We start from the raw sequence: 17,291 nt of genomic DNA, 5'->3' as shown, positions 1-17,291 counted from the left end.
ATTTGAGCGTCTGATATGGCCTGTTTTCCCCGTCTGAGGGTCTAGACATGCTGTGCCATGTGAAACACATAAGCAGTTTACTTAGAGTCACAAATAAACTAGAAAATGATGTTTAGCTACACTGAGAGGTCATTAAGTAGTTGAACTATTATATAAACGACAAATTCATGGCATAAAAAATGGTGCACTGTAACTGCTTTTGACATGCACAGTAGTCATATGAAATTCAGTGGTTAACAGTAATATGTGCCTTATTTTTCTTATTTTGCACAACTTGAATAAAAGGCAACATCTAAACAATGTGCTATTTAAGAATTAGTACCATTTAGTGACTTGAAATGCAGGTCCTTGTGTATTAGGGCCTGCATGAATACTCATTTTTTTCTAGTCGACAAATACAAATATTATTTATCTTATATAAATGATACACTGTGCAGCTTTAGCATGGTGGGCAACTATAGAAGAGTATGTCCTGTGTAATGGAAACTTGTGTATTGCCATTGATGCTTGCTTTGTCATAAATGGTACAAAGCAAATGTCTTACTCGCTTTTATTTTCTATCAGCCTCTGGGGGGCATTTAGAGGCCTCAGGGTCTCTGAGCAGTTTGCAACAGTTTTGGCTTGTATGTTTTAAAAGTCCACTTAAAAGTGTAGTTTGCTTACATGCTATATTGGGAGCGCAAAGCAATCTTATTTTCACTTCTTGTAATACCAAATATATTGGACCTTTACGCTCAGAACACACAAATATACCAGCACACCTGTCAGCATATAGAACAAGTGCAACTGAATATACAGTATGTGATCTGTGACTAGTTGACTAGTGGTAGAATCACTTGACTAGTCACTCAAGTTATATTACTGTATACTGAGTCTGTCTGAAGAGAGAGTTTAATGTTCCTCCCTGATAGCAACCTGATTTTAACCTGAATCAGTTTCAAAAATGGCGTTTATGATCGCAAGAAGGAAAAGATACTCAAATACAGTCAATATCTAAATGACAATGAAAATAAATGTCTTAATCATGCGTGAGAGGATGGACTTTCACTAAAAGTGCAGGTTTTCCAAAATGTTGTAATGTATACTTGTGCCAATCTTGTTGTTTCTTCTTCTTAGACTTTTTATTTTCTTTTAACTTCAATGGCATAAACGTGCTGACTACTTTCACTTTTTTTTATTCTTTTTTTCTCTCAAAATGATTGAGAATACTGTTGCAAATGGGACCGGAAACCAGAGCGAAAGTGCCGTCTCTTAGGATGAAAGTTGTATTGTGAGGGGACAGATGCTACTCTCCCATAAAGACCTGGGAAACAATTTGTGTTTCACATGGCTGCAGTAAGCCCTCTCTCACCCGGCCCAGTCTGATGTTAATTAGTTCATAAATTAAGGACATTGACTTTTTTTAAGAGCCAAATGAATGGGAAGAAGGAATGGAAAGATGGCGAATTAAGCGCACTAAAAAACAGGCGAAAAATAAACAAAAGAAAAAACAAAAAAGCTAACTTCAAAGGGAGATCTAATTCGTCAGGCGTTTGAAGTGAAAACACTGAGGCTGGTTCCACTCGCCACATGGATTAATGGTCGACTGAACAGCCAGAGCACCACACGCTCTGCTCTCTCTCTCTCTCGCTCTGTTATTATCAGCGCTTTGAGACGGGGGCTTTTCTTTAATGTGATCTAAGAATAATTTTGTGTTTCCCCTGTTGTGGGTAAGATTACGGTCAGTTTTTCATACAGCAGTTAGTTCGATTCTGTTTGTACATTTATTGAGGTTTTTTGGGTCAGTTTTTCTGAGCTGAGTTCAAAAGAAGAAAAACTTTTCTCTAAGCTGCACAGACTAAATCTGAAGCTGAAGTGTGTAATTTTAAAATGTTAAATTATTTTCCTATCCCAGCTTAATATGCATACACAAATATAGACTATAAAAAAGCCATTCAAATGCTGATCTATGTACATTGGGTCTTACAAAAATTGGCTTAGTTTAGGGTGAACTACAGCAGACACTAGTGTTAGAGTTGGGTTGGGTGGTCTTTTTCCAGACTTAATTGCTTGTTGTCTAAAAGTCTGAACTCTCCCTCCTCCACTTGTATGCATTCACATTGTTATGGTATTATGGTGAATCAAAGTACATTTGCCAAATGATTTAATAATCATCTTTGATTCATTGGTGTGCGTGCACCTAAGTTCAGACAACAGCTTTAGTTAATTGCAGTATAACAGCCAAGGCTCTTGTGGGACATTAGGACACAGAGAACATATTAGATGTGCTATGACCTCATTGCCACAAGATCTAATCTGTATGGATAATCTCCCTTAATTGAATATTGATTTGTAGAGACTTTATGTCTGCACATTTCTGTTTATTCTTCAGATAAGATGCCTTGACATTCCCTCTAATAGTTATGGCTTCAAAGCCCCATTTTCTTGCTTTTGCATTTGAATATTTTTGGAGATAAATTCTCAGACACCCCAACGCTTTGGCACCAACATCCACATCCTGGATGACTATTTTGAACACTCCGGATTTTTCTTTTTCAAAGTACTGCTGCTGTCCACATGGAATTTTATAGCTAACTCCGGACCTCCGCTGGGATAGAAAATACAGAGACTAGACCTTTGGAAACTTATATTGAACACCCCTGATTTAATATATAACCAGCATTCGTTTTTCTGCCGTGCAAAATGTGGATGGGTATGATCAGACAAGTCACGATATAGTTGTGTATTTGCCCTCGACACAAGCTTTAAAAGTGGCCTGCTTTAGACTGAAAACGCTAGATTTAGTACAGTTAATCGATAGTATCGATAATGATTTCTGGACTTAAATTTAAGAGTTAAAGGATTTAATATATATATATATATTGGTATTAATCAAAGTATGACACATTACTTGGATGACCTGATTTAGTGTGTTTTCACTCTTGGCATGTTTGATTCGATTAAAACAAACCCTGGTGCGATTGTTATGTTAGTGCAGTTCATTTGAGTTAGTTTGAACGCTGCCATCTGAACCCTGGTGCGGACTGATACCGCTGAAAAGATGGGTCTCGGTTCACTTCCAAACGAACTCTGGTGTGGTTCAAATGATAAATGAACGCAACACGAACCAAAGACATATAAATTAACCGAAAACAGGACATGTCACAAGATGCAACCCTAAAAATGCATACCTGTTTTTTTCTCATCATATTTGCCGCTTCTCCTCGCAGCAGGTCTTCATTTGTGTGTGTGACGGAGGGATTCCTGCTGCTGTTTTGACCCCTTCACACATTTTATAAGCTCTTCACGAGTTTTCAGCTGGCCAAAACACCATTATATGTACATACAACGGGCGCATTTAGCCCGGTACACAGCATTGTTTTGGACGTTTGGTAAGTTCCGTCGCGAAATATACTTGATAACATGCGACCAATCAGGTTGTTGAACATATCGTTATGCCTTTAGGTTCGGAATTAAAAATTCCAATGTGAATGCTAAGCGGACCAGGACTAAATGGTTTTTTTTTTGGTCCGAACCGAACTACAAGTGTGAACACACCCTTAATGAAGTGGTGAATAGTTTGAGAACCATACTAGAGGAAGACCATTTCTAATCTGCCTTTGTGTTGCTTCTTGCTTTTAAATCAATTTTGCAATTTATGGTTGTAAATTTGTTAGGATATAAAATGTCAACATTCTGTCAAACAGTGGCTTGTTTTTGTGCCGCTGCCAAGACATATTTTACCTACGCTAAAGCAGAAACATATCAAAATGTTATTCAGATGGAAACGACGTAGACCGTCTCCGCAGCGGGACTCTTGATATATTGCTGAAAGGGGGTCAGCTTAGCGCTTCCTTAAAATTTGTGCCCATTCCAGACCTACTTTGTCTTGTCTCTGCTCCTCTTTATTCTGTTCGAAACCCTTGATGTCAGCTGGCACTGCCTCACAGAGTTTGCCAGGCTTTGGATCTCGGCAGGGGTCTATCGCCGCACCCCTCCCAATAACAGGCAGCATGTGAAGATTGTCACCCTGCTTTATAATTGGGGTTTCAGATCTTCAGAGCTTGGGACCCCTTCATAGCCCATCAGCACCTGGCTCCTTAACTTTCAAAGGCAGTGGAGACCTCCAAACCCTCAGGTGGTGAAATACTTTAAAGTTCGAGTCCCACCTATCCACGATTCACCTGTTGTTACAATGTAGGGCTGCGTAAAGCTAGATAGTCTTTGTGTGAAGATAAAAACTAGAAAACTACATGCAAATGTCTAAACAAAATGCCTCAATCATTTGCATATGCTATGCTGTATAGCAACTCAGAATTTCTAGTTGATTAACAAGTACTTTATTTGAATGACTTATACCTTTCTTGGCATGTTCATCTTCATACATGCAGGTGAGACAGAACTCCCTCCGATCCTACATTGGTGTAGTTCCTCAGGACACCGTCCTTTTCAATGACAACATCCGTGAAAACATTCGCTACGGACGCATCTCTGCAAGTGACCAGGAAGTGGAAGAGGCTGCAGTGGCTGCTGATATCCACCATAAGATATTATCCCTTCCAGACGGTAGAGGACTGCTACATTTTCATAGCTAGATTTAGTCATTTATTTTGCCTGTTCACAGAATAGCAGCATTACATTGGAAATTGCTCTAGTTTTATGATGCAGCCAAAGCATAGGTACATCCTTGGAATGCATACACTGCCATTCAAAAGTTTGGGGTCAGTAAGACTTTTTAATGTTTTTGATGATTTGGTGCTCAAGAAACATTTCTTGTTATCAATGTTGAAAACCAGCTTCATATTTTTTTTTGGAAACTGTGATAGATTTATTTTTATTTTATCCAGGATTCCTAAAAGAATTTATGTTCAGCACAGCACAGCAAGAACAAAATATAATACTTTTATAACACTATGAATGTCTTTACTGTCACTTTTGATCAATTTTATCCATCCTTGCTGTGTAAAAGTATTCATCTTTCTGACCCCAAACATTTGAACGGTAGTGTACATAAATGATTGCAGTTTTGGAAGATTAAATCATATAGTATTGTAATAACTTGAGGATGTGTAAATTATTACAAAATGTAAATTTTTCCCTGACCAATCCTTTGGTTATTATTGATAGGATATGCTACTGAAGTGGGTGAAAGGGGTCTGAAGTTGAGTGGTGGAGAGAAACAGAGAGTGGCCATCGCTCGCACAATCCTGAAATCCCCTCGCATCATTTTGCTCGATGAAGTGAGTAAAGGCTCTCTTGAAGATTGACAATTTATGATGTGGGTATGTGCTCAATTCTGCTTCGCATATTTTACTTTCAGGCCACATCTGCTTTAGACAGTCAAACGGAGCGTAACATTCAGGCTTCTCTTGCTAAGGTGTGTGCCAACCACACCACTCTCGTCGTGGCACACAGGTAGGTCTAATTCTTTCTAATGCAACTCAAACTGATGGTCAGTATTGGAGAAATTACTTTAAAACTGTAGCTTCACAATCTACAAGCCTCTTATAACCTAAAGTTATTACGGTAAATTACTGTTAAAACCATTAAACTGTTTCATGGAGCTGTACATTTCTTTAATATAATATTTTTACAAATAAAGGTGAAATACCACAGGGGCAACTTCTAGGGACTTGTTACATTCTTCTCAATGCAGTTAAGTTACTTTGCTAGTTTTGGTTGGTTAAGGCCTGTTCACACCATGGATGATAACTATAATGATAAAAATAAATATATAGTTCTAAAAATCATTCTGAATATAAAAGAATAGCAGAGTCCACACCACAACTATAACGATAGCAGCACAGAAACTATATAATTGAAATCACTTTTTAGAACTATTTTTTTTCCAGCTGATGACCGATTAAAAACACTGACAGCCAATCAGAATCCATCCTGCTTTAAGAGCTCAAGCATTTAAAGTGGCAGACAACAAAACTGCAGTGCGCGCTTAGAATAAAGAAAAAATATCGTCCGCTGATGTGGATGCTAATATAGTTATCGTTATAGTTATCTTTATAGTTATTTTATTGGTTTATGTATGGTTTGCTTTATAGTTATTTGTTCATCTTTACTCCCAGCGCTACCGATGTTTCTATCAGAAAAAAGAAATAAGGTGCGGTCACATTTACCGTTGTTCAGTGAATTTTTATTTAATTTCAATAAGAATCCACGTGATCAGGAATTTGCATGAGGGCGAAAAAGTTTCGCAAAAGGTTCAAGATGGTCACACGGACATGTTGACCTGAAGGGCTGCTTGGTTTGAAAGTGCTTTGCTACATGCATCGCTACACTATTGACAATGGAACATTTTTAGACATTTCACTAATGTGACCACACCTTTATATCTGTCTTGATGCTCCACTATGTCCAGGCCCTGAAATATATTGTCTACTGCTCTGAATTCAAGGCTTTATCCCTCAGATAACATCATGTATTGATAAAAGCTTTTGTTGGGCCATCTGGGCCACATCTCTAGCATTAATTAAATTGATCTATTTGTCCTTAAACCCAGTGTCTTCAGAATAACACCCTAGCCCAAAGAAATGAAAGGTGTATGAAGGATAATCCAAACAATAGCAAGCAGCTGTTTCCCAAATGAGATAAAGCTGTTCGTGACATACAAGCTGAGCTCATAGTTCACACCTATATGTTTGTGGTGTGGTCCATGAAATGTGTTTTTAATATCTGCAAGCTTAAAAGTGAGGGTATATTGCATTTTTCCCCCTTGATTTTATGAAACATTTAACAGTACAGTTACTCTACAGCAGTTCTCAGTTTTTTGCCATGACTTTGAAACCCAAAATATTTTGCGCACATTAACTTTTTTATTAAATGAAAGCAGCTTAATTGAAAAATAGTGCAGTTTATCAGATAAACTTCAGCACCTGTGTTGTACATCAGACTGCATGTTGATTTTAGACATACTGAAGAAGTTCTGCTGAGTCTTGTCAATGCAAATGTATGCGCTTATCCAATTTTTCACTCAGCTGGTTGTCATATAAAGCCGCACATAGCCGGCAACATTTAAAACATCTGTTCAGAGCAGTGAATGGTTGACAGGTGAGCAGGCGGTCCTTCGCTGTCAATTAGTGTTTGCATTACAGATGTGATATTACATGTGTATGACCACCTTCGGATGTGGTTTTAGTGATCTGACCACAAAATCTCTTTACACTTGTATTTAGTGCTGTCATCCACCAAGATGTATGTTAGGGAGTTCACTTCACTTGACAAAATGCGTTTATTTGGAATGTCCTGCAACACTTTTATATTAATGGATATTAAAGGAACACTCCACCGTTTTTTGAAATAGGGCTTATTCACCTTCTTTCCTACATTTAGATAGGTGGGCAAATGCATTTTTGTCTCAGTGCATGCATTGTTTTAGTTTGACAGGGTCGGCCCTAGCTTAGCTTAGCATAATGATTGGAATCCTTTGTTGCCAGCTAGCATGTCATGAGTAAAAGTAATATATAAAATAAAAAAAACCCACCTAATTATTTCTTGTGGCCTGCGTATTCACAACAAGTACAAATAGTGATGCAGATTAACACTAGGCGATTTCCTATGCAGATATTGACTTGGGACTATATTAGGGGGAAGCACAGGCGAAGCACTGCTACTTGGGTGCAGAGATATCACGCCCAAGTAGCAGTGCTTCGCCTGTGCTTCCCCCTAATATAGTCCTTAATATATAAGTCAATATCTGCCTAGGAAATCGCCTAGTGTTAATCTGCATCGCTATTTGTACTTGTTGTGAATACGCAGGCCACAAGAAATAATTAGGTGGTTTTTTTTTATTTTTTACATCACTTTTACTCAGGACATGCTAGCTGGCAACAAAGGATTCCATTCATTATGCTAAGCTAAGCTAGCGCTGACCCTGTCAAACTAAAACAATGCATGCACTGAGACAAAAATGCATTTGCCCACCTATCTAAATGTAGGAAAGAAGGTGAATAAGCCCTATTTCAAAAAACGGTGGAGTGTTCCTTTAAGGAGTTATGACATAATGTACGTCTTCAAATACATTACCGTTCAAACGGTTGGGGTCAGTAAGATAAAAAAAAAAGAAGAAATTACTACTTTTATTTAGCAAGAACATATTAAATTGATCAAAAGTGACAGCAAAGACATGTATAATCTTACAAAGAAACCAAAAAAAAAAAAAAAAAACGTATAACAGTTTTCACAAACATATTAAAGGAGAACTCCGGTCAATTTTAACATTGAGCTCATTTTTTTGTACATTTGGAGTGCTGTCAATACAGAGAACAACGACAAAAATCGGTGTTGCCTACACCGAGTTATTCTATTTTTAAAATGTGCACCCTATTGACTTCAATGGGGCAAGTAGTAAGCCTGCTTTTTAGCCTCTTAACATCCTTTAAGTGTCATTACAAGTGCACAGAAAATGTGAGTGATTCCTTCCGAGTGAACACGAGTGGATCTGACTGCAGTAGATGTTAGAGATATTAATAAAAATGAAGTTAATTCAGCCAGCGCTCATACCTTTGTTTACATCCTGTTTTCGGTGGAAGGCCATAGTAATCGATTGTCGAGTTCACGCGCGTGATCATAGGTACTAAACCTATGCGCGTGAACTCGACACACTCCAAATGTACAAAAAAATGAGCTCAATGTTAAAATTGACCGGAGTTCTCCTTTAAGCAGCACACCTGTTTTCAACATTGAAAATAATAGGAAAAAAAAGATTTCTTCAGCAGCAAATCATCATATTAGAATTATTTCTGAAGGATCATGTGACACTGACTGAAGAGTGGAGTAATGATGCTGAAAATTCAGTTTTGCCATCACAGGAATAAATTACATTTTAAATTATATCCATATGAAAAACGGCTATTTTCAATTGTAATGTTTCACAATATTATTCTTTTTACTGTATTTTTACTTTGATCAAATAAAGGCAGCCTTGAGCATACAAGACTTCTTTCAAAAACATTTTAAAAAAAATCTTACAGACCCAATGTAATATAAATTAGCATATGTTCATTTAATATACTCATGTATTGCATCCACATGTATTTATAGAAATATACATTTATTATTCATTTAATATAAGTCATCATATTTGAGAGCACTAAAGCTGTCATATTTTGTGCTATCTTTGTCAATGCGTACACAGTCCGGGTATACTCTGTTTTTGCATTTTTGTTTGTTGTCTAATTCACTCAATTCTACAGTGATTCAGTGCTAATTACTCAAACTTCAATTGGACACCTTGCAATTTATCCACATTTAATACATTTATGGGGTTTTTTTTGTTCGTTTTTTGAGGCATTGTTAGTCATGAAATGCACCGCAGTACAAACATGTACCAAACAAAAAAAAATTTCCAGGAATTGTTTCACCTCTAGTCCACAGGATGGTGTTTAATAACTGTCAGATAGTGTCTGCTATGTCCTCAACAGAAAACATGTGTGCGCCTGATAGTTATTAGTGTGGAATTATTTTGTATAGGTGTTTTATGAGAAGAGCGAACATGTTTGACATTGATTCAAACACCCCACTCGCTTCCTCTCTGCTGGTCAACTTTTTTCCTTGTCTTTCTGTGTCACATTCCACCACTCTCATACTACTGCCGTCACTTTCGGAAAGTGTCTCTGCCCATCCGGCGTCTCTGTTTCCTTCTCTCTAATGTTTTTCCCTCTGTCTCTCATTGCTCTCCTCTTTAGAAAATTGTAAACACATCAGGATCAGAGTCTGCGAGCTTTGATCCTGTCCAGCCTCTGAGACAGTGGTGTCACTTTGATCTGTTTTGGGGTGGTGGTTCTGGGGTTAGCGATCAATAAAGAAGTCTCCGCTCCTTTGTTTGAAGATGAAGGGCAGCTGAGAGGATGACCTGCAGAAGGTTTCGGGTGCGAATTAAAGAAGCCGTGTGTGTGGATTAGATTAAGGGGGATCTAGTGCTTAAAGACGCTGCCGCTGCTGCTTTAAATTAGGGAATGCGTTTACAGTACAACGGCGGCTGAATCGCTCTGCTTTGTGAACAGGATGCAAACAAGGATTAAGTTTTGATGTGATGCAGGAATAAAAGCAGGCTTTAATGGCAGAGTAAGTGATCTGCTTCCTGTCTGTGCCCTTTAAAGTTGAGGTCTGACGTTTTTTGTTAAATACTTACCTATCTTACTAAAATACTTAAAATACTTTCTAACTTTATATGCAGACAGTCACTAGTAAGCTATTTTTAGATTGTAAATATTGTGGCTGAGCTCAATATTGTGGCTCAGTTTTCTTTGAGCATACCGACCAGAATGACACCGCATCACTGACTCAACCAGTGACGTGAGTTTAAGGTTTTGTTCCAACAAATGAAAAGGCAAAGCCACTAAATCAACAAAATCAAGCAGTCATCTGCATCTAGGCCAAAAAGTTGTTCTTGAACACACCACCAGGACTACAGTCAGTGGCCAACTAACATATACGTTCTGTGCCAGCATGAGAGGACGTAACTCTCCATACCAGCAGGTGGCAGTAAAAAAAAAAAAAAAAGGTGACAGGAAATTAGCGTGTAATTATGCAAAACCATCTCCTGTCTTATAAATGCTAAAGCTCAGTGCCCTTAATGCTGTCTAAATCCACGTATTTAATGCCGCATTAAAGCAGTGTTTGAAGCTAAGCATATCTCATTATCAATCATGTTCAGGAACTCATGTGCCCTGTAATTGTAAAACTTTCCAGTGTACGTTAAATTTAATTAGATATTACATATAATTTGGTTATGTGTAAAGTGTTGAACATCTTATTGGTACAGATATGTGTATTTTGCAAAATGATTGCAACTGATTTTTTTTTCGCTTAATTAGAAGCACCATAATTAAATTGTTGTCTGTTTCTTAGAAACTACTGAACAACAGACATTTAGAAGTTTACTTTAAAGTGCAAAGTATTCAAAGTCAATTTTGTGAATAAAGTGCTGTAAAAACTTGACTTTAATTTTTACGACACTATAAGTGTGGCCCATCGGGTAATCAAAAGTTTTACACACTTGCAGGCTTCACACCCACTTAAAAACTAGGGGCCAGAGACCAAAATATTTTATGTACAGGGGTTGGACAATGAAACTGAAACACTGGCCAATATAGTGTTGGAGGTTTCACGCCTATATATGTGCAGCCTGGTGGCCAATCTTCACTGATTTTACATTCTGTCAGTAAGAGCAGAGTGTGAAGGTTGAATTAGCAGAGCAATAACACAGCTGTACATAAATTATTGTAAGTTATGGTGTATTGAAAGTTATGGTGTGGAGAAGCCCCAAAGAGGCTTAACACATGGACTGTTGCTGAGTGAAGCATGGGGGTGGATCAGTGATGGTTTGGGCTGCAATATCATGGCATTCCCATCTGTGCTTGATGGGTGCGTCACTGCCAAGGACTACCAAACCATTCTGGAGGACCATGTGCACCTAATGGTTCAAACATTGGACCCTGAAGGGGGTGCCATGTATCAGTATGATAATGCACCAATCCACACAGCAAGTCTTTTTGATGAACATGAAAGTGAAGTTTAACATCTCCCATGGCCTCCACAGTCACCAGATCTAAATATTTTTAGCTACTTCGGGGTATTTTGGAGGAGCAAGGCAGAAATAGTTTTCTTCCACCAGCATCTGGCCAGGGACCTGGCCACTGTTCTATGGCTCAGATTCCCTCTGGCCACTGTGAAGGACTTGTATCTGTCATTCCCAAGATGAATTGATGCTGTATTGGCCACAAAAGTAGGCTCTACATTATACTGATAAATTATTGTGGTCTAAAACCAAGTGTTTCAGTTTCATTGTCCAATCCCTGTAAGTAGATAAAGTGGTCAAAGTGCTGAAAGTGTGGGTATTGGGACAGGCCCTTTTTCACACCAATCTTGCTCACCATATGCTTTCGTCACTTCCGTTCTTCTCGTGCACTAGTTCGTATTTAAGCTGAACAGCCTATCAGAGTGAACTCTTACTGACCAATTCATGCATGCTCATTTTTGCCAAAAACCCCCCAAAAAACACAGAGTGCCAGTGTCAGTGGTGCAGAACACACCGCAGAACTAGTCTGATAACGATGGCCTTCTGTTGGCTTGGTGTGTCATGGCCTGAAGACCGTTTTCAAGAAACCTGATTGAAAACTATTTTTGCTATTCCTTTTGGTGATGCTAGTTCACCATTTGACTCCTCACTGTCAACTCTCAGCTCAATATGTTGTTTGCAACATGACATATTAATTAGGAATGTACTAATATTAACATTCTGTTCGATACCAATAAGCTCGTATTTATTTTCAGATATAGGCTAATAACCGATAATGTGCCAGTATTACATTTCTATACTATTTTGTGTAAATATATTAAAAATAAAAATAAACGTTTTAATTGATAACAGTGAATTTAGACATCATAACATTATGATGTGCAGTATGGAAAAGTATGGAGGTTTGCGAAAGATTACACTTAACTGTTATTAGATTGTTAGACTGTTAGATTGATTGGAGTGTTTTTAAGATTAGCTTTGTGTTAGATTGATTTAGTATTCTTTATTTAATGCAGTAACATTAATTTGTATTTTCAGGTTATCCACCATCATCAGCTCCGATCAGATCCTCGTTCTTCAAGACAGGCAGATTGCAGAACGAGGAAGGTCAGTAGTGTGTGTCCTCCAGTATGTGTGCATTTGTCCTCCTGAGAGACAAACCTACTGTAAAGATTCAAACAACAGACTCTGCTTGGCCTTTTCCCAATCCGAACGGCCAGATCCCGGGCGGTATAAAAGAGGAAATGTGACACCCTCTCTGTCCTGATTGAGTGAAATTCCTTTGGTTCGGTGGAGAGTGAACCATAGAAGACGTGTTGGGACAGACAGGGTCTTCTTCATCCTTGGGAAACCTAAGATCTGTGTGTGAATGTGTCCCAGAGGCGCTGTTCTTGTTATCAGTCAATCTGTAGTCTTAACCTGAGGGCCGTCTGAGTGCGTCTTCATCTTCCCAGAGACAGGATATAGTCTCTCAGTGTCCGAGCGGTCCACGCCCTGGCCGATCGCTGTGTCCTGTCTCGCTGCAGGCCCTCGGGTGGTACACGCACACATAGAGAGTTCTTCCTTTAAACCTGACGCACACACACACAGAGCATCCCACTAATGGACTTCTCCATTCATCCTGGCCGTTCAGCCCCGATGTTAACCCTGTGCTCACTGTCCTTCACTTCTGCCCTTTGATATATAAGCTACAGCCAACAGACCGGCCTCAAGACACACACAGCCGTCAGGGATGTAACTCCACACCTCGCACATTCAGCCCTGACTGACACTGCGATGTAAACATGACCCACACAGGCTTTTAACCCACAGGAACAGCGTATCAGAATACCCAGGTTCACAGGAACAGAGCGAGGTGGGAATGTCCATTCAGGGAGGTGAAGGGTTAATGCTTTTAGAATAGAGAAATTAATAGATACACCTTGTGCTGCCCCTTAACAGGCTGCTTCCTGAAACTGTCTGTGGTCTGGGAAATCTCTGGGAAAAGGTTTGACAAGGATGGTGGATGCTGGGTTCACATGGTCATTGAAAAGCTGGAAGTATCAGGGAATTTTTAAAGGGATTTTTGTTTTCAGCCCTTGAAATGTCATGTAATTATTTTAATGACTATAATTCTAGTTTTGCTCAGCGAAGAAATATTCAGACATTTATTATAATATCAATATAATAATATATTCAATATATTATGTTTTAAGTGCAATATTTTTTGGACCAAAAGGTGCGGGGATCCTGAAGGATAAGAACTGTCCGTGTTATTAATTTATACAGGGAGTAATCTGCTTTTGCTGCTGTTGCAGAATGCTTCCTGGTTTCTGTTTAAAACTTCTGGTGTGACCTTCCATTATGATGAGAACATTTTCCACACTCTCGTTCCCAGAGTTCAGTGCCCCATACTGTGTCTGCTTCACTTTTGATGTCTTACTTCCAAGTAATTGATGCCTCAACAAACTTGACCCTAGACCCACCCTCCTAACTCTCTGTTTTAGCAATCTGAGAAAAGAAAAGAAAGAGAATGGTGATGGTCCTGAGAGTTTCCTTGCCTTTAAGTGATTTCTGGAGCCAGAGGAAAGCTTTAATTTGGCTTCCCCGGCCCCCTGTGAAGTTAAATTGCTCTAAAGTCCTTTTTAGGCGAGCCAATCCGCTTTGGCAGCCATCTTTGCAATGCCCTGGGCTGCTGTTTTCTGTCTAGTTTAGTCAAGCAAATGTCAGAAATATCAAAAAACTGTTGGCTGTGCTGAAGGTTAACTCTCTTTTTTTTTTTTTTTTTAAATAAACACTGAAAGGTGTAGCTTCCAAGGTGTAAGGCCAATTCACATTCTACCGACTAAAGCCGCTTTCCGACCAAGTAGTTATAGGAACTTAGTTCTAGGAACTGTCCACTTCTAAACAGTTCTAGGAACTACTCTCCCCCAAACTCGGTTTCGCTGTTTGCGTTCGCACCGGCCAAGTGGCCATAGGAACTGGTAGGAGGGGTAAGGGAGTGACGCAAGCACGCTGACTTTTATTTTGACGGCGCGACGGACCTTTATTTTGGCGGCGCTGAGAACGCCAGAGCAAACAATGCTTGCATTCTCTGTTTATTAGTTAGCAATCTGTCTAACAGTACTGTTTAATATCTTATTAGATAGAACTGTTATAAAAGTAGACAGTATATGAAAAAACGTTATTAGCCTATGGCGTGTGGTTGATGTCCAGTGTTGCTAGCTGGGCAGATAAACATAATCATGTTTGACTTGGTCCCCTCAAAGTTGCGTTGGATTTTCTCTTCAGCATAAAGGTTTAGAGACCCATCTATCACTGTTTTCCATGTTTGTATAGTTAGTTTATGGAGTAAATAGGCTATAATCTGTGTGTTTACATTCTAGCTGTTTTAAAAATGGCGGGTGCTGGTGTTCCGCGTACGTTCGGTCAATCAGCGTACACTAATGTCACGGGTAGTTCCTATAGTGCTGGTTTAGACCCTACTCTGAAGTAGGACCCAAATTAGTTCCTACAAATGGAGTTCCTAGAACTAAAATCGTTCCTAGTTCCTGCGGTGCGAACACGCCGACATCCGGGTACTTTAGCCAATAGTTCTAGGAACTGTGAAAAGGTTCCTCCGGTCGGAAAGCGGCTTAACACTGACCAACAAGGACCTTCACCAGATTACAGTATGTCACTTTTGAGAAATTCCACGACCTGACAAATGCAGATTCAACATGTTCAATTGGCGAAAACCAACAATGAAACCCAATGAAATGTCTGTCGCCGCTGGTCGACGTCTGTCGGTGCAGTGTGTTTTGGACTCTACAGCCACCATATTTAATGTTGCAATTTCTCTTGTGGTCTGTCTGCTAATGTCTCTGACTGCTCTCTGTCTGTAGGCATGAGGAGCTGCTGGCCATGGGGGGACTGTACGCAGCTATGTGGTTAAAACAGCAGCAAACCCCAGAGTCAGAGGTCTCCGCAGAAGAACAACCGCAGGAGCCATAGCAGAGCGGCTGAAGCTGATGGCGCAGCGATGATGAATGATGATGGGCGAAATCAATCAGGAAAATGGTAAAAGAACCCACTGAGCTCCAAACTTCATCTCAGACAGAGGGGCACCAGACTGCACTGAAGTAATGAACTAACAAGAGTGTTTCTCAGGGAACAATTACACAGGTCTGCTTAAAGATCAACCAATCATTGAGTACCTCTAGATATGTTAAAGGGTTAGTTCACCCAAAAAGAAATGTCTGTCGTCATTTACCCACCCTCATGTCATTCCAATCTGAATGACTTTATTTCTTCTGTGGAAAATGAAGACAATATTTTGAAGAATGATGGTATCTAGACTGTTTGGTCCTTATTGACTTTCATTGTATGGAGAAAAACAAACAAACAAACACTGAGACAGTTCTCAAAAGATCTCCTTTTATTTCCCACAGAAGAAAGGTAAATGATTTTTGGTGTAGTATCCCTTTAATGTTTAGGAAACAGCAGTAGTATAAAAATACGGTCATGTGGTGACTATATTCAGTCATTTCTGTTACATTGTGTTTTTATATCACTTCCTTTGTTTACACTCTTATTCATCACAGTAGACTGAGGAGGAATGGCAGTATCTCTATTTTCATAAATATAGGAATTTCTAAATATGGGAACTGTAGGTAACATGCTCATGGTCAAAAACTTTCACCAAAGTGTGGATGCTTTACCAAACCAAATAAACAATGTATTCCTCTTTACACTTGATAAAGTCCAAAGATCTATCATATCTCTGTTGTTCACATTTATAGTTTGAGAAGAATTTTTTATATATTCAATTTTTTAATGGAAAAATACTCATCTACTGTACATTAAACCAGTATTTTAATATTAATGACATGCTGAACTTAAAGGGATATGTTTGACATACAGTAACTTTTCTTTTTGGTGTCTTTCCATATTATTTGGAAAAATTTGATATAACTATTTTTAAATTGCTTTTCTAAAGGTGAAAGATATTTAAGGGGGGCTTACATGAACCATGGAAACATTCAGGAACACAAAGAATAGTCTGACTCTGTAGCCTGACGATACCCTCTAATGATTTTGGCTGCTGCATTTCATGAAAACATTAGCTGAATTTTGTAATGTGTTTTTCTTGTTCAATTTTTTTTTTTTTTTTATGTGGAATGTGCACAAGTTGGTCAAGTACTTCATTTTAAAACAAAAGTTTATAAATAAATACAACCCTGACTATGTACAAAAGTTAATTTATTTAGAGTATTTACATCTTTTCACTCCAGCTACGGTTTAACACAAACAAGTACATGTATATTCCTTTAAGACAATTGACATTATAATTCATTCATTAAGTAGAACATGACAGAAATATTTACAGGATAACACATTTCTGAACTATACAAAAACAGATATTTATCTGTAATGATTTAGGCTTGGACGTAGAGTTAATGATTGACTACAATGCACTGAGGGTTCATGGGGCTTTGACCTGCTCACATCAATATAATGGGGAAAGCAAGAAGGAATTGGAGTCCATGTGGAAGTTGGTTGAAAAGTTTGGCGTTAGTACGTGTTTTGTATTTTTTTTTTTTTTTTTAAGAATGTACTAATTTTATTCAGTAAGGATACATTATATTGATCAAAAGTTAGAGTAGAGGCATTTATAATGTGACTTCAAATGAATGCTGTTCTATTTAAACTGTTCTCAACATTAATAATAAATGTTTGTTGAGCACCAAATCAGCATATTAGAAGGATTTCTGAAGGATGAAAATAAATTAAGAGATTTGTTTTTAAATTGTAATATTTA

The 17,291-nt window shown here is 38.5% G+C and overlaps 2 protein-coding genes across 5 annotated transcripts in view; both read left to right on the top strand.

The window, feature by feature from the left end:
• abcb6b (ATP binding cassette subfamily B member 6 (LAN blood group) b) overlaps positions 1–15,512 on the top strand; it is a 32,419-nt gene extending 16,907 nt beyond the window's left edge. For all 4 annotated transcript variants that reach the window (XM_084421351.1, XM_084421354.1, XM_084421352.1 and 1 more), the window contains exons 14-18: positions 4,371–4,545; positions 5,107–5,219; positions 5,300–5,394; positions 12,551–12,619; positions 15,376–15,512. In XM_084421351.1, the coding sequence (XP_084277477.1) occupies positions 4,371–4,545; positions 5,107–5,219; positions 5,300–5,394; positions 12,551–12,619; positions 15,376–15,484 (561 nt within the window). In that variant the 3' untranslated portion in view covers positions 15,485–15,512. The remainder of the gene's footprint in view (positions 1–4,370; positions 4,546–5,106; positions 5,220–5,299; positions 5,395–12,550; positions 12,620–15,375) is intronic.
• Positions 15,435–17,291, top strand: part of ttll4 (tubulin tyrosine ligase-like family, member 4) — a 33,657-nt gene continuing 31,800 nt past the window's right edge. The window contains exon 1 of the mRNA XM_084421347.1: positions 15,435–15,550. Coding sequence (XP_084277473.1) covers positions 15,548–15,550 — 3 coding nt within the window. The 5' untranslated portion in view covers positions 15,435–15,547. The remainder of the gene's footprint in view (positions 15,551–17,291) is intronic.

Source organism: Rutilus rutilus (genome assembly GCF_951802725.1).
Source record: "Rutilus rutilus genome assembly, chromosome: 10".
Classification (NCBI taxonomy): Eukaryota; Metazoa; Chordata; class Actinopteri; order Cypriniformes; family Leuciscidae; genus Rutilus; species Rutilus rutilus.
Note: the sequence above shows the minus strand (reverse complement) of the source record. Positions and strands in the feature narration are given on the sequence as shown.